The sequence below is a fragment of the Botryllus schlosseri genome, chromosome 13, assembly GCF_051294905.1.
Source record: "Botryllus schlosseri isolate E-star chromosome 13, Bs_hap1, whole genome shotgun sequence".
Lineage (NCBI taxonomy): Eukaryota > Metazoa > Chordata > Ascidiacea > Stolidobranchia > Styelidae > Botryllus > Botryllus schlosseri.
In genome coordinates this window covers 541457-561406 of record NC_137248.1, presented here as the reverse complement: position 1 = coordinate 561406, position 19950 = coordinate 541457, and the positions used below count along the sequence as shown (strand labels likewise).

At 41.2% G+C, this 19950-nt stretch overlaps 2 protein-coding genes across 4 annotated transcripts in view; both read right to left on the bottom strand.

Annotated features, from left to right (window-relative positions):
* Positions 1-10395, bottom strand: part of LOC145453421 (diacylglycerol kinase zeta-like) — a 29610-nt gene extending 19215 nt beyond the window's left edge. The window contains exons 1-6 of one of the 2 annotated variants that reach the window (XM_080331398.1): positions 9146-10395; positions 7857-7957; positions 7677-7797; positions 7551-7614; positions 7465-7497; positions 7339-7414 (exon numbers count right to left, since the gene is read on the bottom strand). In XM_080331398.1, coding sequence (XP_080187524.1) covers positions 7339-7414; positions 7465-7497; positions 7551-7614; positions 7677-7797; positions 7857-7957; positions 9146-9190 — 440 coding nt within the window. In that variant the 5' untranslated portion in view covers positions 9191-10395. Of the gene's footprint in view, positions 1-844; positions 1568-7338; positions 7415-7464; positions 7498-7550; positions 7615-7676; positions 7798-7856; positions 7958-9145 lie in introns of those variants that run through there. The other variant, XM_080331396.1, reaches the window with a different exon arrangement.
* A 2228-nt stretch (positions 10396-12623) lies between these two features.
* LOC145453431 (mitochondrial glutamate carrier 1-like) lies at positions 12624-19505 on the bottom strand. 2 transcript variants are annotated; one of them, XM_080331418.1, is made up of 9 exons: positions 18884-19503; positions 18410-18541; positions 17859-17906; positions 16898-16953; positions 16207-16413; positions 15367-15502; positions 14637-14797; positions 14308-14383; positions 12624-13484 (listed from the first exon to the last, which is right to left on the bottom strand). In XM_080331418.1, the coding sequence occupies exons 4-9, from the start codon at positions 16905-16907 to the stop codon at positions 13331-13333; spliced, it is 744 nt and encodes a 247-aa protein (XP_080187544.1). In that variant the 5' UTR covers positions 16908-16953; positions 17859-17906; positions 18410-18541; positions 18884-19503; the 3' UTR covers positions 12624-13330. The 2 variants fall into 2 exon arrangements, with proteins under 2 accessions (XP_080187544.1, XP_080187543.1); XM_080331417.1 differs by lacking the exon at positions 17859-17906 and having other exon boundaries at positions 18884-19505.
* Between the last annotated feature and the right edge of the window lie 445 nt (positions 19506-19950).

The window sequence follows — 19950 nt, the reverse complement described above, 5'->3', positions numbered from 1 at the left end:
TCTTAGCTACTGCGTTATTGAGAAGCACTTCAAATGGCTATATGCTACGATCCATTCTGTATTCTTCTACAAAGCTATTGCTAAATGCCAATGGTGCGCGATTTATGAGTAAAATAACTGTGCTACGTTACGGTATAAAACACCGTTTGAAGTCCAAGGTCGCAATTTGATGACATAATTGTTGTTGTCTGAGCGCGGTCGCCTCTTGATCTCAACTACTTATAAACAAACCAATTTCAAGCAAACGCCCGAAGCGTCCGAACAAACGCTCTGCCTTTCCTCAGGAAGTTAATTCTGCGAGCCCTTATAGCTCGACGTGAACCTTCTGTGACGCGCAGTGTGTCATTAGACGATATACCGTGCGCTAGTCCAGATCGTAGTCGGATTTTGCGAATTCGTGTTTCACGCTTTTTATGGAACACATCCACCATACTTATTCAGGTGTCATAATTAGTGACCAGACCAGCATACTGTGAGAGATAGATAGGCCTCAAAATAAGCAAAATTTTGTGATCTCCCGTGACTGCGTTATAAGATTTACATTGAAGAATTCTTGAATGCGGACCTGACATTTGGTTTGGACCCAAAATTTCATACAACTTTGGAATAAAATTTAAGCCTTTCCGAACGACATTGCTAAAGTAATTCCCGAAAGACAGGCGTGAAGTGAAGCTGCGATTTTCACTCCAATCTCTTCTTACATTCATATACACTCCGACTTTCTGCGGGGTAATCGCCAGCAGCTAAGTGCGAGTATCGCGCGCTGTTAACCTCAAAGCTTATTTCCGCTATTTGTAAAACAAATGCTGATTTTGACTCTGCCGGTCAAGAAGCTCATATTTACTCCAAGCTCCTCCTGATGAGAATCTGCCGTCTGCTCATCGACGCTCCATTCTCCCTCTTGTGGGCGAGACACGTGATCAGGTTGCTCCAGCTCGCCCTCGCGTGTTGCTGCTTGGAGTTGCCAGGGTAACAACACGCCACTTCCGGCACAGAAGCCACGGACGCGATGGAAGGAGTCGCCGAGAAGAGCAAAGAAGAGAGAGAAGGTCTGACTCTGGTTTGCGTTGATCCGAGAGTTTTGTAAGTCGAGTTGTAGGTGATCGCGCTCCTCCTCCTCACCAACCTGCTCCTCCTCTCGCTCAGACTCAGCCTGCTGTGATTGGTCGACGGCAGACTCAAAGTGCGAGAGTGAGAAGGAAGTTCTCCCAACGCGTCATCCGACGATACGATCGGATCGACGACGGGGGTTTTCCTTTTCCTGGGAGATCCCCGGCTCTTGCGCGAGTGACGGCCGGCGGCGGAGTGTGACGAAACAGAACGAGCTCGACTTTTGCCTCTTACGTAACGGCGCGGCGTGTTCGAAGTCACTTTCTTGGCGATTGTGTCGTCACTGGCGAAGGCGTCCTCGTCCTCCGAGTCCGGGTCGAACTCGAACCCGAACTTGGCGAGCGATTCGGATTCGAGAGAATTGTTGTTCGGGTCGGACATTCTCTCCTTATGTCGTCAGAAAGATCCCGAGTCAGATTTACGTCAATAATTCAGCGACGAATGAAAATTTAATTTCCTACGGTAAACAAGAAAAGCGTTGCCAAGGTAATCTCGTTATGAACCGACCAATCATAATCGAATTTGCAGCCGCGTCACGCGCATAACACACAAGGCCTATCCCTCACATACAAAGCGTTCCCTATTTCAATGGATTGTTTGTGGCGACTTTAAAGTTGTGCTGAAAGCCTTTTGAAGCCTGCCTCGTGTCCCAAGTAACTGACACGATTTGCTGCCATTTTCAAGTTATTTGCTCATAAATGCTTGTTTGAAGGAGGAGTGCTTCGTTCCTGACCAGTTCTTGAAGTCGTCATTTTCGGATAATGTTGCCGATTCATACGCAAGATCGTTACAATAGCAGGATACTTTTGCTGGCAAATCTGAAAACGATCAAGGGACATCGGTCTAAAATCGCTCTAAACGCGTAAAACTCGCCCTTGTCGCAAACCGCAACCTCACGTCTGCCAACGACCTCCAATTTACGCTGAAACTTTCACGAAAGTCTAAAATCGAACCGCAATAAACCAAAACCAGATCACGTTTTTTAAGAATAGAATCGAACATCGATCGTCTGTCACAATAGCGTAGTAACGCAACGCTGTGCGCTTGCTGCAGAGCGCGCGTTTCCGAAATTTCTCAAAACTGCGAGAGCCTGTACGCGAGAAAATCACTTTACGGCATTATTGTGGCCGCGCTTCACTGAGCAGACCGTTTTTCGAGTGCAGAAATAACACAGCCAGCCGTTAACGTTACAATCGTAGCTTGTGTGATTTATGCGGCCAAAGGGAGTATGTCTGTATAAAAGGATGCAGCACACGTTGGAATATGTTTCACATGTTTTATGGCCTGTCATCTTACGCTATATATTCTATTGCTCTTCATCCAGAGTGCATGCCTCGTATTTACATCGCACATGTGGGTGTCTGATTTAAAAGGCTACTTCAAGTCGTTTCGACAACTTCCTTTCTTCTCCTTCAGCAGGATTGCGGTGTTCTGACGCCATGCAATTATAAATAAACTGATGCGCTATCATATTTACGCAATAACACACGACCGGTTCCTTGCGAACTTATCAAAGAGTGAGATATCTTAGCTACTGCGTTATTGAGAAGCCCTTCAAATGGCTATATGCTACGATCCATTCTGTATTCTTCTACAAAGCTATTGCTAAATGCCAATGGTGCGCGATTTATGAGTAAAGTAACTGTGCTACGTTACGGTATAAAACACCGTTTGAAGTCCAAGGTCGCAATTTGATGACATAATTGTTGTTGTCTGAGCGCGGTCGCCTCTTGATCTCAACTACTTATAAACAAACCAATTTCAAGCAAACGCCCGAAGCGTCCGAACAAACGATCTGCCTTTCCTCAGGAAGTTAATTCTGCGAGCCCTTATAGCTCGACGTGAACCTTCTGTGACGCGCAGTGTGTCATTAGACGATATACCGTGCGCTAGTCCAGATGGGACGAAATCGTTTTCGCCTTTTCATTATTTGTAGAGACTGTTTTAGGTACATAACTGCAATATACAATTGAAACATATCTTCATATTGAAATAAACCCGAATGTTGTCGGCTGAAGATATATGGTCCAATTGTATTTTCATCATTTGTAGATAACTGGCTGTTTTTGCGAAAAATCCTGCCTGCAAGTGCTAGACTTCCTGCGTGGCTTAGAACGCGCGTTTTAGACTGAGTCCACGCGGAAGTGTAAGAGTTGAAATTGATTGATGTGTCGTTGTTTGTGCAGATCGAACGTGACTCAACCTAATGCAACGGTGACTCTTTTCCGAATAATCCAGGTCGATGGAAAGTTTGGTTGACTCATAAAGTCTATCGGACTTTCGCTGCAATTTCGTGTTGCTTTTGGAGGCACAGTGAGTACTCGAATGTGAATCGAGTCATAATTGTTATGATTGTGGTCGAATAGTGACAGTACTGTAATCATACGGTACTTGCCAATAATAATGATAATAATAATGTAGACGATATTTCATGGACCTGGCTATCCAGCTCTGGCCTGAAACCGGCAAGCGAAGGATTCATTTTCGCAGCACAAGACCAATCGCTTCCTACAAAATACTATCGCAAAAGAATTCTGAAGCTAAACACGGACGGCGAATGCAGAATGTGCCACAACCAAAATGAAACTGTAGCTCATATAATGTCCGGCTGTGGTGCACTTGCAGCTGCCGAATACACATGAAGACACAATAGGATTGGTCACTACATTCATCTTGAGTTATGCAAACATTTTAACATCAACACTTCGACAAAATATTGGTATGACTATACTGCCCAGCACCAGCGACAGAAAACGACCAGGTCAAAATTCTGTGGGATGTACCAGTTATAACTGACCGCAAAATCAGGAGCAACCGCCCGGATATGATAATCAAACTAAAAAAGACAAGAGAATGCTCGTTCATTGATCTGGCTGTCCCAGCTGAACACAATATAGAGGGAGACCGGGGACAATTGTAACAGTTTTTGTATTTTCGAACATTACGTGTTTTTCTCGTGGATATTTCATTTTCAAACTTTTATATAAAGAATAGTCAACAACTCGATAGTCGATATAAAAACTAAAATGGATCTCAATCAATAATCAATCATGGAAATTTTGGTTCGCGAAAATCGTCGCTCAAATGTTATAATCGCCCCGTACGCCGGGGCAATTGTAACGCCCATGCGGGGCAATTGTAACAGTGTTATTTATAACTAAAAACAAACGAAATGAATAACAATAATGGGAGCACAAATTGTACTATTGAATTAAACTAAAAAAGAGAAGTTTGAACGCTTCCAGGCTACACCCCATCGCATTTTTGGCATCTGAATAAATTATCATCCTTCGTGCCTTCTGCATGAGCTCAAAGTGTACAAGAAACACATTCATTCCATCATCTCCCTACCGATATTCGGCCTCTTCTACCAAGGTGCTGTAGTTCAGCGTGCATAATGGGTTGCGCATTCGGTTACCTGCGAAGGTGCGAAACCGACCTGGCTAAAATATCTTTGTTGAATGGGCTGATGATAGTGTAGCAAAACGAGGACACAACATTGTGTGGCATCAAAGCTAATGGTATTATTCTGTTCCGTACAAAATTAAAATATAATGTTCACCCCAGATGACAAAATGTAAGTGGGTCATGCTCAAAGTCAGGGGATGAGCATGAGGATTCAGTCATGGGCATTGGGCAAGCTCTTAAGTGACCATTGCAGGTCGACACAACAAAAGTTGATCAACATCAGATAGGGTAGTAGAATCACGGAAATAACCGGACCCTAATATTCACATCACCACTTCTGTATGGCCGTTCCGACAGAGTATCATGTTAGAATTGTTATGACCAGGTAGAATCTGTTCTGGTATTGAACTTCTGGCTATTGCAAGATTCATCTGGAGTAGATAAATAGTTATACCAACGTATGAACACATATATTCAGCATTGAAAAGATATTGTAACGGGGCAAAAGTAGCAGAGTGTTACAATTGCCCCTGCCACGCTCGACCATGATTAATGTCTCAGGATAGTGCCTTCCCGGCGACGCGAGTCCTAGTTTCCCTCACGGTAGACTATGGTAACATTGTTCCAGCTACATATATTGCAATGTAACCACTTGAGGTTTTATTCTTCAGAACAAATTATTCCAGATCAGAAAATATTTACTGAAGGGTCGAAAATTTCGTTTTTTTGAAATTATTCCGGGGTTTCGCGTCGTAGCTCAACGTAACTTCAAGTATATTAGAAGACATAACTAACTACCGCATGTGCACTTAAAATATGAAGGCGATTTCTTCATCCTACTAGCGGTGAGGTCGATTGTTACATTTGCCCCGTGTTACATTTGCCCCGTGTTACATTTGTCCCCGGTCTCCCCTACTGCAAAAAGAATCAGAAAAACAATCGAAATACGCAGAGCTCAAAATGGAATGCGAGAAAATGTGGCGATGCAAAATAAAGATTGTATCGATAGTCATATCCAACAGGTTCCGGGTAACGTTCGATTCGACATGATCCAAAAGATCACGTTACTGGGCACTGTGCATATTCTTCGGAAGGCCTTGAATGCACCACTGGACTAAAATTACACTCAGCTCAGAGCTCAAACATGTCCATTCCCATTACACGAGATCCTCGTCTAAAGGAAACATCTACTTACCCCCACCCAATAGCAACCCAACTAAGAGATCTACCGACTACTCGAGACCTATCATCTGGAATGCATTACCACCACATATCCGTGAATTGCCTTATAATAGATTCAAAAAAGCCCTACTTGATCACCTCTTGTCGTTACACTAACACTGTTGCCCTACCTCGCCCAGACATTGCTTCATTGATCATTTGCCACCATTGTTTTATTTTTTTTCTATTTTCCTTCAACTAAACATTTCTTTACAGCCAGACTGTTCAGAGTCAAGTGTACCTGTTTGATGCTGGTGTGATCAGACTAGATGACCTTCACGGTCTTATCGATCATTCCTATCTAATACCGAATACTGTGCACGCATATTTTCTGTACCACCATCACTGCCGTTTGTTATGTATTTTGGTTCGATGAAAATAAAGACTCTCTCTCTCTCTCTCTCTCAGAGTTTTGTGGAAAAATGGACCTAAACGTAGTTATCCACGGGAGTGAAAACTCCAGGCAGGCTACGAGGAGAACATAATTGTTACACAAAAATATATTAAAAATATCTCGGCTTCCAGAATAAAAAAAAACTAATCTCGATATAATAATGAACCAAATTTCAAAGTCTGCGCCTCTGATGCAATTCATAAGATGCTATATGCTACTACTGGGAATATATATCTACTTGGTACAACACACGCGCGTCCACGTCGTCCAAATATCATATGATCGACCGAAAAGATCATCGCTCTATCAAATATGCCGGACCTGATGTGTGGAACAGTATCCCGCCGGCCATCCGACAGTCGACGAGCATGTCCACATTCAAGTCGAAATACAAGCAATTACTACTAAATAAATACAGTCCATCCTCAAGATTACCGGACCACGACTGACCTATCGATCTCGCTTCCCATGACATGCCGCCCTATTTTATTGTCGCTTTCTTTTTTCTATACTATCTTCTTTACTTTCATTCAGTGTGCATGCCTCCTCTTTAGATCGCCTAGGCCAAGGTGGGTGTCAGATTCCATAGACTGCTCCTTGTCGCTTTGACATCTTCCTGTCTTTTCATTGTATCGCATTTTTTGTGGTGTATTGAACTGATAAAATTGCTAATAAACCAATGATGATGATGATGATGGTAGTCGATATATTCTTCCTTCGTATACGAATGGTATTTGAAGTCTTGTGCAGAAATAAATGTTTTATGGTCATTGATTGTGTTGTTTTGATTATTTTTGAAAGCGATCATATTGCTTTATAGGTGTTCACAACTGACGTCGGTAGTGATAGTCCATTCCGAAACAACAAATCAAGCCATCTTTCTAATTTGAAGAACAGCTTATTGATTTACGAAACGCCCCGTTTTTAAAACGCAGTTCTGACAAAAATGGACGAGATGTGACTGTATCCTTCCAAATCATAGACCATGATCGGTTCAAATACAATATGAATGCTATTGCTTTCTTCATGACTAAGTGAAGTTGATTGATTGTTTTGAGTGGAATTAAAAACTCGACCCGAGAGAGGCTGCTTGGAATTGACGGCGAATCGCGGGCATGTTTGAGAACATCGCAACCTCGTATCAGGCACTGTATTGTTTGATTCGTATTGTGATAAAGGACGATCAAATAACTCATAGCAGTCACCTGTAGGAAGGTCTGTTGGTCGAGCGGACTCGCAGAAATTTGTTCGCTGGCAGATTCTCAGCGGACCGGAACAAACCTAAACGACACACGTCACAAACACGCCGCGCTAAAATACAAACCACGGACCGTTCGCTTTCGAGTCCGTCATCTCTGCGGCGTCTGAAAATACCGAGAATGGAAAATCTGAGATCGAACGAGATCTGCGAGACTACCTGACGCTGTGTAGACGGTGGAGTCGCTAGATGGCGCTGACACAACTACCACGGAGGGCTTGACCTGAAAACATGAACACGAGAGTCTGGCGTCGAAAAGTTGAGAACAAACGGGGCAGCGAGAACCTTTCCGAGAGATTCCTGAAGTTCTCGGGTTGGGGTCGTGTTTCTGCGTTGCCCCTCGTATCCGGACGTCGCGGGATCCGGCGTTTTCAAACCCGGCGAGATCATGTCCGCGGACCGACGCCTGGAAACGAAAAGTCTCGTCAAGTCAAACACGGTTTGGATCTCAACCCACGTTCGAACCTTCTCCATGGAAAAGGAGTTCGAAATCCGGAAGAGTTCGATTCGTCGATGGATTTGCTGCCGCTCGACCTCCAACGAAGGACGACCTTTTTATGAGAAACCTGAAACGCCGCGATCAATGTAGTAGCACTTTTCTATCGCTTCTCATTCAAAAAGTCCGAAATCCCGGCGCAGGGTTGCCAACCTATGCCTACGCCACCTCACGACTAAAACACAGGGGTCGTCAAAATAACTCTCAACTTGCACCCGCAGGTATAGCCTTGATAAGGAAGGATCCCAGTGAAGAACAAAGGCCTACATTTGAAATGTTACACAGTCGAACTGTTACTGCTCAGTGCTCATTGTCGTCATTGAGGTTGTGGTTAAGGTCGAACGGTAACACTAGCCAAACGCGTGCACGAATACCCGTCACATCACAGGATATATCTTCAGCTGATAGACATTTGTAGCTTGTTTCTGGGAAGTGCACAACTGCACATACATGCCCAATAATGACTATACTATTTTACTAACATCAACGTAATGACTTATAGCCAAGTACAAATCGCAGCACAAAGTACATCCAGACGTTAACTTATGCATATTCATGGTGATGGGTGAATTACTATAGCGACACATATTTTACGCTGTCGTAATGATACCATTTCCAGGATGTTTCATTTAATAGCACTCGATATCAATGCTACATTTATACTTCTAGGGTTACCATACGTCCTCTTTTTTGAGAATTTTGGTCATATCTATAGCAAAATTCAACTGACATGCCGTAGATCAGCACCGGAGTGACGCTCCGGCGAGGATTTCGGGAGCTGAGTGAAAAGTTGACCTTTTTATTTTCCCACATTGTGGGGAAAATTTTCCCTTTTTTGAGAATTCTCCTCCGGTTTTCCAAGTTTGTACATTCTGAAAAAGTGTCCTCTTTTCAGATTTCCAAAATATGGTAACCCTAGGATATTTTAGCATTCATATTTTAGCATTCATATGTGCATTGTCGATGTTCTTTTGCGTAGCCTACTTGAGTCGTTTCGGCTCCAATACCTACTCTAAACTTTAGAATGACAAGGTTGTTATGGTCTTAATCCACAGTGCAGGATTGGGTGGCTCGGCTTTTATGAATATGTTTTATCGAACCTCCCGTCTTTGCTTATCTCGAGATCAGATTTCACCCAATTGCATTCCGTATGTATGTTTTACATTTGCAAAATTGACAAACAAAGATTATCTCTGTCCTGCGCTCATTGTCTCTCTGCCCGTCTGTCGCCGACCAAAAGAATATTAAAGATGATTACCTTTTGCGATCTTGCCTCATCGCTGGTCTTCTTGTTTCCAGGCATAACAGGTTTAAAATGTCGTAGATCTGGAAAACCTACCTCTTGCTTGCTGGCAATGAATAACGAACAATGCCCGCATTCTACGCCTTCTGTTTACCGAGTCAACGACACAATGCTCGCATATAAGTTTGATCTGTGACGTATCACCGTCAATTCGCGAACAAACAAATGAACCTGGCAACTTAATGACAATCGTCGAGGGATTCGGTATTTCTCGCAAGACTACCGCGAAATGCGGAAAGCTATCGAAGCAAAACTGACAAATTGAGATCGATCAGCACTCGCAGAGTTGCTTGCGACCGGATTTTAGTGGTTAAAAGTAACGGAATACTTCTACTTTTCAGATACTTGCGCTACAAAAGAGGTTGTTGTTACTATACTTCTATTGCACAGTTATTCGTTTTTTGGCAAAACTAGGCCTGGGAAAGTTGCATTTAAACGTATTTGGAAAGCGTTAATCAAACTTGTACTTTGACGTATTTTGGTCTCACTTTTCAAAACTCGTAACTAGGACTAGGACATAAAATAAACCTACTAAATACCAACTCCTACAAATAGAATGCGCAACTAGAACTAGAACTATTCCAAAAACCAGTAGTTAGTTGACAGCCTATACTCAACTTGATTGGCATAGTTTGCACAAGTCTGGTTCCCATCCTTAATAGTGTGGGGATGGAAAAAATGCAGTCTCATCGCATATCTGGGATTGCCCGACGTAATTATATTTCAACAATGCTCCTCGCAAGACAAGCGGTAAATGCACTCCGAACAACTTGCTCCAAATGATCAAAGAAAGCTTTTATCTCATTTCCCTCGGGAACGGATCGATTTCCGATCGAACATTTCAGTCTGCTTGCACCCTATCGTCGCGTTCTTGCGTCACAGCGCTATTTATAGCGCACAGAAGCGCGTACACTTATTAGATCGTAATGGCAATGTCATTTTTTATCGAATTTCATTTCGTCGCGATGAAAAACTCTGCTTTCCAGACACAAATAACACCCTTTTGCTTCAACTCATTTTGTTTATTACCACGATGATATAGCTACGCGGCTTTTCTACTGTCATGAATTATTGATAAACGCGTTAGTAAATAAGTTATCTCCCGAGGGAGTTATCGTATGAAAAACTGGACGTACCTGTCTCAAACAATGTGAGTGCTTATATCAATCAAGTCCGAATCAAGTAAAGGCAGGGGCGTATTAGTATCCCTGGTAAAGGAAGAGCCATAATCAGGACTAAGGCCTGGGCGAACTTTGACTAGAAAGGGGGTTCGTGTCTGTCTCAACCTAAGAGATGACCAAGTCTAACTCAAGTCAAGATTTATATATAATCTTTTTACCTTATATTATACCCGGTACCGTAACTGCCGCACTCCAGACCCCAAAATTGGGGGGGAGGGTGCGAGCTCGAGGGCGGCCCAATTTTTTTTCGTGAATAAACATTAATTATAGAGTATTTGTTTGGAAAATAATGCGGATTTTTCAAAAATTTTCCGCGCTGGGCGCCCTTTAATGTTGTCAGATATCTTGATTATTGGGTACCCGCCCCCCCCCCCCCCCCCGCAACAAAAAATACGCATGATTTATAGTAATGGGCATTTCGGCGACGACCATTACCGCGCCACGACGCACCAAGACATGCGAAGTCATAGGCCATGTTTCATGCAACTCCGAGAAGTGTGCCGAACGAACCATCAGAGAGAGAGAGAGAGAGAGTCTTTATTTTCAGTAGTGAGAAGACCTTGACCGAAAACGACTGCCGCAGGGACAAATTAAAGAAATACCAATTTTAAATTGTGTGCGTCTTTCAGTTTAGTACGTTTTGGGCAATTTCAATATCTTCGTGGTCGGTTGACTAAAAAAAGTCAACTTTCCGGCTCAGCTCCCGCAATAGGTATTACTTGAGTGCTGATTTAATGTATCTCAGTCGAATTTTGCCCCACATTTAACCAAAATCCTCAAAAAAGAGGACAAAATATCAAAAAGGAGGACATTTGGTGTCCTCTGAGGACATTTTCAAAAACCTGAAAAAGAAGAACAAATCCTCCTAAAGGAGGACGTATTGCAGCCTAACCCTGCAATATACCAACGGGTTCGCATGAAGATGTTTAGTTATTATTTAGGGGTTCTACCGTTTTCAACACATCTCACTCATCAGCTCTACAGCCACTACAGGTAAGTCTGATTACGCGAGCAGAGAGAGGATAAAGAATTGATGGCAATATATATGCAATTCCCGATCATATCGACCGATTCAATCATAAATTATAGAATTTTTTCGCGCTTCGAGCGTTTAGGCGATATGAAGCAGACTAACAAGCACACACAAAATGTAGCCGATAAGTATAGCGGCAATATGAGTATAGTTTGAGGGGGTCTGGGGGTGAAGCGAAACCCCCAGAAATTCAGTTTATCAACCTACGGGGGCCCAACACCGTAACGTTTTTTTTGGGGGGCGGGAGGGGGGGTGGGGGGCTGACGAAATGCTGTTTCGGTCCTATTAATACTTAAAATCCCGTTCCACATATGCATGACTGATTACCAAAAAACGATCAGCATCTGTGCGGATGCGTCTCACTAACCAAAGATTTGGTTTTATACGGCTGGATTAGTGGTCAATAATCAATAATCGGCAGATTATATTTTCATCTGAACAAGACACCCTTAATGTAGATACAATGCGAGAAGACACAATGAGATGTAATGAACAGATAGGAGGATGCCGAACGACCAGTTGCGGCGTTTTAAACTGGCCAATGTCGCAGTTCCTTTTTCGATGTTAGTCTCTATTCCGCGGCTCTTTCTATTCTGTGTAAGTGCGCGCTTTCATCGGGTCTTTTTGTTGTTTGGGGAAGAGGAGTCCAGAAAAATCTTTGAAGTGGAATCGAACCCGGGTAGGCGCTTATTGTCACCGCTACGCTATCTCCTGTACGAACTCATCCACCTCTCGTACTGCAAAGCATTCAATGCATGCATATCATTGATAGCAGATCACCAAAAAAAACGGTCAGAACCTTTAGCTCACGTCTGGCAAGTTTGTCTTACACCATTGCGTACCTTTTTGAAGTGGTGCACCCCATACATGTTTTGGTGCACCCTAAGGTGGAATGATTGAAGATTATACCGGCCTAGATGATCAAATCTACGATATGATAGCGGTTTCTGAGATACCTTTGCATTAATTTGCGCCCGATATGTACTTTCATAACCGATACTCGTGATATCAGATGCAAAAGTTCACCCTGACTGAACTGAGTATGGCAGAAACGGCGGTTGTCCTTATCCTTGCTGGCAATAACTGAGTTGCAGCTGCCGGCTACTCAATGCAGAGCAGTTTTGTAAACAGTGAAAATGAAATCAATCTTTGATGAGATTTTGGCTTCTGTTCTCGACACGCCTCAGCGACTTTTGAAATCCGACACCAGCACAATCGAGTCTCCTATCACGTCACGCGTTTATTTGTTGACGGATTCCAAATCGACAATAAATTGAAGATAGCTTGAAGGACAACAACCATTGCAATAACATATTTTCTGTGACTTAACATCAAATAATTAAAAGTTACAAAGGGCCTGTCAATTTTGCTGTCGTATTGGTTAAATTTTGGATTTTCGAATAAGGAAGAAATGCAACAAATTCAAGATCAATTTTCATAAGCATGAGAATGCAAAATGCATGTACTTGTGCACCAAGCTTGGCTCATTTCGCACTACACAGTTCTCCTGTAGCATTGAAAGGAAAACCAGAAATGAGATTAGAAATAAAACAACATTAGAATTAGGTTACATTACAGGCATTTTGCTCTAAACAGATACTTAGAATTATCCAGTTGACCAAGTCTTGATTTCAATCCCTTCAGTGTGCTGATAACTGTTTACGAGTCAGCAGGAAAGAGTTAACAATGAATGTATTCTCGTAATTCATGTTATAATGAAAGCAATCTTTCATATTTTGACAACAGCTTGGAACAGAACGGATGACGTTAAAATGGTACAAAAATATTTTGAATGTAGACCGGAAATAGCGAAGAAATTGTGTGTGTGTTGCAGTGGACATTTCACAGTTTGTTGCACGAGTGATTGCATTTCATAGAAAAGTCGATGTTGTGAAGTAGTGAAGTACGTTCTAGCACTGAGTGATGTCACACGGGCCGTAGTTGTTTGGCACCGAGCATTCGTTCCCCGATTCCCAGAAAGTAAACGCTTTGCGCGATCCCAAACAATGGCGCGATAACAATTGCTCGTGGGAGGGCCCCTCGGAAAAAGGACCGGACACCCTCTTCTTTAAAAATACGCCTGGAAATGAATTTCAGTTAGTCACAGGTCAGGGGAAATACAAAATCAATCCCATATTCATATTGAAATGGAATGAAAGTAAACATTTTCGGCCGATACTCGTCAGCCACTAGTAGAGAATTATAAATAACTTTGTATATCAATATTAGTATATAATAATAAATAGCAATCTGCGCGATCCTAAACAATGGCGCCATGACAATAGCTCGAGCCCCTTAGAAAAAGGACCGAACTCCCTCTTCTTGAAAATGCACCTAGAAACAAATTATTGGTTTACGAGAAATGTGATACGATTCTCTGAGAAGGATTTCCTAGGTTTCCTAGGAGAAACACAAACGAGTAATGTATTGATATTGAAATGAACCCAAATATTTTCAGCACTTGTCAGCATCAAGTAGACAATTGAAAAGAACATTGTCAATCAACCATCGTATAGTAATATACTATATAATCCAAACCAGGCACACAATATTTGCTACTTTACTTACTTGGATATCGCTATTCTACTTGTACTTGAGTAGCAACGATGATTGTTTCGACTTCAGAGTAAAAGTAACCCAGCTAGACCATAGTACTTTATATCAACAATCGTACCACCAAGTTTGTCATCAGCAAATTGATAAAACAGATATGGCTTGAACTAAATGTACAATATTTAGCTTATAATATCCATGTGTCGTGTATGTCTATTATCTATTGTGCAATGTAAGAATTTGAGAATGATATACAAAAGTTCCTTTGAAATCTCTACTAGTCCCTGATGAGTGTCAGCTGAAAATATACCATTTATATAATGAATATTCAACTGCACACAGAAACTGACCTGACACAGTCCAGGAATCCGTTGTACTCGCTCTGACCGCTGGAGGGAGTCAACGTTTGCAGCCGCGTTTTGATCACTGAAACATGAGAACGGGTTTAAGATTAAGTCTAGATTCAAGTCCGAATCAAGTTTTGGGTGACATCGGTTCACGAGACGCATGAAAATTTAGAAAGATCAGAAACTTATCTTCAAAATAATCGTAAATCGATATCAAATTCATATTAAATCCATCAAATTAATTATTTCAAATCCAAAATCCATGCCTATCTCAGACTAAAACAAGACAGGATGTCTCGGTAACGTTTTCGTACACACAAACCACGACTTACCATCCATGGGGTTGACCGAGACAGCCGCAGTTGCCCCGGCAATCATCCCCGCCAACAAGGTGACGACAAACGGAGATCGTTCGGAGCTACCCCCACTTATGAGCCCCAACGCGTTGAGATGCGCGAACAGAGGAAAATACACCACGGAGAACGGAATATCTCTAAAAAAAAAGAGGTTTTCTATAACAAACTATTTCTACTTTTAAAAGTAATACCAGTAACAGACTTGGATAACTAAATAATTCTAGTTGTCTGGATAGAATAATGCCGGTTATCTAATTCGTCAAATCTTTCTATGTCATAATTTTAAATTCTAATCTAATATCTGGTTCTCCCGTAAATGCTACAGAACTGCGCATCACCAAACGAGCCAAGTTTGGCGTACAGACATTTTCCAATCTCATGCTAACGAGAATGAAATCTGACATGATATCAGCTGAACTTCATTTAATGCCCGAGTGTGTCCAAGATTTCATGAATTCAGTAATTCTAATCAATTCGAAATAACAAGATAGCTATGGTTTAAATTTTATTCCAATTTGGAAAAAAAGATGAGTAATTACACTTTTAATTCTAGATTAATTTGAAAAAAACTGTGTAGCTACAATTCTAATTCTAATGTAATTCTGTAAAAGCTGAAAATTTCAAGTAATCCAAGATGGATTCACTTTGCCTTAATTTATTATTGTTTTATAAATTCAAACATATTTTTTTATCAAGATCAGCTGACCTCATTAGCGTAGCGGACAGCCCTCGGTAGAGTCCGAAAACCCCTTTTGTTCGAAGGAGGTTTTTCGCGACAGAAATCGCAGATGGCGATTGGACTGTCATGGTCGAGTGCCCGTTCATGGCAGAGTGTTGAGCCGCTGGAAAACATAAATCTCCCGATACAACATTTTTAAATGCAAATCACAATTAATTTCGCCTCGTGTCTGAATATACAATGGACTTCATAGCAGGGATGTAACCAAGTCACGAGACAATTTGATTTTATAGTTTTGACTCGAGTCAAGTCAAGTCCGAGTCAGTGAGCAACGGGTCTAGTTCCAGTCATAGTGTCAAGACTCGAGTCCAAGTCATTCAACTCACTTCTGTGAAACTTTTGGGTGATATCGAGGCCACACATTTCATATATAGGCCTAATCTTAACATATTAATTCAAACAGATAAAATTTAATTTCTGTGCCTAATTTTCAAATACCGGTTTTGATAAACGAAACTTGAATCAAGCAACCTAAAATGTCTCGATTCATGCGCAATGACTCGAGTACGAGTCAAGTCAATACACAAATTGACTAATGTCGAGTCATTTTCCATTAAAAAAGGAAATCATGCGAGTGAAGTCAAGTCAACGAAAAATTGTGACTCATGAACCGAGTACCTTGCATCTTATTTCAATCATGCTTAAACACAAGTCCAAACCCGATATTGGCTGAAAATTTGTTCAAAAGTCGCATGGAACTGATTAGAAACTTGATATCCAAGTCCAACTTAAATAGAAACCCACGAATCCAAATCTGGACAAAATCCGGCAAATTTAAAATTCGAACACAAATCTTTAATTAATCACCGATTCTCCCTGCATCCTGTCCGTGAATCTTTAGCATCTCCATGGGCGTGGTGACCACAACCTGGAATAGCCCTGCCCCGGCTCCAGCCGTGACTTCCTGAATCAACGTCAGAGGTTTGCCTCCGGACATGGAATGTCGGAACGTGTCGTTGGCCGCGAGTTTGATGGCTTTCTCGGGCATGATCAGCAGGAGATTTACCCCGGAACCTGGACAGACGAGTTTGATAGACCCACGCTACGATGTTAGCAGATCAGAGTTGCGTAAACTACTGGATTCCAAAAATGCGCATTTACAACTAGAACTACTGACATTTCAAAACTCACAACTATAACTGACGACCTTTAAAAAACATGCAACTAGAACTACTCAATCTTCAAAACTCGCAATTACAACCACAACTAACATTACCTTCAAAAATACGCAACTAGAACAACTGAATTCTCAAAACTCGAAACTAGAAGTACTAGAACTACCGCTAGACCTAATAATCTTAAAAATACACAACTAGAATTACAACTTACAACCTTAATAAATAGGAAACTAGAACTACTCGCTTTTCAAAACTAGCAACTAGAATTAGAACTGGTCACTTTTCGACATCCTTAATTAGAGCTACAAGTAGGCTATTTAAAAAAGCAGGAGTTGGTTGATCGCCAACTAACTGGATTGTAGTTCATCAGATTCTCTCACCTCTGTACATCCCGAAAAATCCTTCCGTCCGCAACACTTTCGAGACGCAATCAAACCTGAAAGAGTGAAACGAACGTCAGTCTTGCGTTCGCCAGTGTCGTAACAGCGATTTCAATTGAAGTCACATATGTACAATTACTATGATCTTAAATTACGGAAGCAAATACCAGGGGAATTATCACCGGAATTGAAATAACTGGTTTGTGGTACACAACTTGAAGATTGCTTCCATCACAACATCCATTGCAAGAATACAGTTATTCATTTCAATCGTGGAATCATATTGAATTAAACCCAAATGTTTTGTAATACGATTGTTGATATACAATGTTGTTCCTAATTCTTTACTAGTTGCTGGCGATTAGGCCTAACCCTCCAAGAATAAGATACAGTTATAAATCAAACGATTTTCAGGTGCCTCTTATTAAGAGCAGGGTAAATACTTGTTTCATTGATGATTCAATTGATACATTCCAGTTTTTGTAAAACATAAGGATATTCTGTAAAACCTACAAATCTCTTTGTTCTATTCATTACACCACATGCTTCAAAGTTAGACATTGACATGGTTACGATGAAAACTTCATGGCAATTCTAGTTGTCACGTCATATGTTGCCATAATGGTTTCACATTTGAATCTCTGGCTGTCAACCTGGGTCGAGAACGCGTTAAACTTCTTTTTAGTATTAATCTTAGTAAGTAGGCTGTGAGCAAGTCTAGACGAAGGCCTTGTTTTCTTAGTAACCAGCTTATCAAATTCCGAGGTTGGTTGAGGTACAATTTCAAATCTGAAATCATAAAAAGGTTGGGAGCTACTGCATTATTATGTCAATAACTCTTGATAAGAGGCACCTGAAACTTCTTCCTAGTTATATACAATTTATCCATTCGTGCAATGGGCGTTGTGATGAAATCTCCGGAATTGGCAAAAACAGATAAATGAAAACAAAAATTCAGTACGGGTGCTCGCGGTATGGAGGCGGTGAATCCTACTTTCCGAAGTTTCGTCTGAAAAATAAACCTGCGTTACACCGAAAAGTACAACAAACGTCAAATCCATGCTCAAAATTTCTTGCGACATCCGGAACTTGGAGACAGATTTGGACAACTAGATAATTAGACTGATTACAGCAAAACGTTGGTAATCTAATTTGTCAAATGTTTTTATGTCTCATTTCTGGTTTTTCTGAAAATGCTACAGGAGAGCTGTATAGTGCTACTGAGACAAGCTTAGTGTTTATAAGAATGAACTATAATTTGATATGAACTTGATTTTTGATGTATTTCTTTCTAATTCAGAATTCAAACCAATTCCTTAGTTTAGCGAATTCAAAAATTCGAATTCTAAATCTACTTCGATAAAAATTGATGTGGCTATAATTTGAATTCCAATCTAATTCGGAAAAGCTAAAAATTATCTAGTCGTCCAAGTCTGCTTGGAGAAAAGCTTCCATTTCGGTGCACGTATCTGAATTCAACATTCGACAGAGAAATTTGGGTCACAAACTCACGTATTTTTGTACAGCAGTTCCCCGTTGACGCGACATTGATTCTGCAGTCTGGTTTTTACGAGATCAAGAGGAAATGTGCATGTCACCCCCACCAGCCCGGCAATGCCCCCATTTACAATTCTCGCTGGTAAACTGTAATGTAAAGTCAATACATAAGTCACGAGTCTAGATTGTCGGAGGTACAGAATTTCAAAATACAATTGAATAATATATTCATATTTCAACTTGTTCCTGACGTCCTGACAGTTTATCACTGACGAATGGCAGCTGAAAATTGAACATTCCCCTAAATAAAATGGGTTTGTAAAATCCAAGAAAGGCCAACATGACGTGAAACGCCCGCTTCAAAACTTGAACGACCAAATTACCAAGTAACGGATAAAATATGGCTGATACGTAACAAAATGAATCCAATTGTAAAATCGAATATGAATATATCATCCAATTGTATATTGCTTATTACAAAATACTAACTTTCTTCCCGTCCCATTCGGTGCCATGAATTGCTTCTGGGGAAACTGACGAAGATTCCTGCAACTAGTAGGCCTATAAAGCTGTAAAAATGTGTTTTTCAAAAAAACTGTTACAACCATAATCATAAGCTGCCTGTGTTAGTTCTATGTACTTTTCACCTCCTCATACGGGTCACAACAGCACCACTTAACAATGATCAAGTCCCTCTCAACATTCACAGACAAATGGATCGTTTGGCTATCTTAAACGAACAACATAAAATGAAAGTGGCACACATTTTCGCTTAGGGAAAGTTGATCAGGGCAGTGTACCATGATTGAAGTGCTCGAATCTGAATTGAGTATTGATTTCAATGATTCAAGTCGAATAGTGAGAGATAATTTTTTCGAGTACAGAAATGATACCCTCCTTGCCACCTGAGTTAATTTATCAACGGAAATTATAGTTTTGTTACTATATTCCAATGTGAAAGGCTGCAAACTCTGATTGGCCGTATCGCAGTATACCAAACATATAGGACAAAGCTACAAACAGCAGTGGAAATGACGTATCTGTGAGGTTGTGATTGACCTACAGCATTGTCACAGGGCCCGGTGGATATAAAGCTTTCTCAGCTGTACCAGCTGTATCAGTTGTATCACTCTGTGGATATAAAGCTGTATCAGCTGTATCACCCTGTGGATATAAAGCTGTATCAGCTGTATCACCCTGTGGATATAAAGCTGCATCAGCTGTATCACCCTGTGGATATAAAGCTGTATCACCCTGTGGATATAAAGCTGTATCACCCTGTGGATATAAAGCTGTATCAGCTGTATCACCCTGTGGATATAAAGCTGTATCAGCTATCAGCTGTAACACGGCTCTATCAGCAGTTTCACTCTACCTGTATGGAATCTGTGTCTTGTGTTCAAACAATTCTTGATTTTTTTATTATTGTTTTTTTAATTACTTTTAACTTTGAGAATCATCGCTGCTCCCATATTATAGACCAGGGGTTCTCAACCTGGGGGGCGCGCCCCCCTTGGGGGGTGTAAAACATCTGAAGGGGGGCGCGAAGAAGCGGT

Excerpts from the sequence above, each read along its gene's own strand:
- LOC145453431 (XM_080331417.1), bottom strand. The coding sequence starts at position 19,008 with ATGATTATGGTTGTAACAGTTTTTTTGAAAAACACATTTTTACAGCTT. Across the intron at positions 16,954-18,409 it reads GAACTGCTGTACAAAAATAC|GTTTGATTGCGTCTCGAAAG; the intron begins GTGAGTTTGTGA and ends TCACTCTTTCAG. Across the intron at positions 13,485-14,307 it reads GGATTCCTGGACTGTGTCAG|GCGTATTTTTAAAGAAGAGG; the intron begins GTCAGTTTCTGT and ends ATTCATTTCCAG.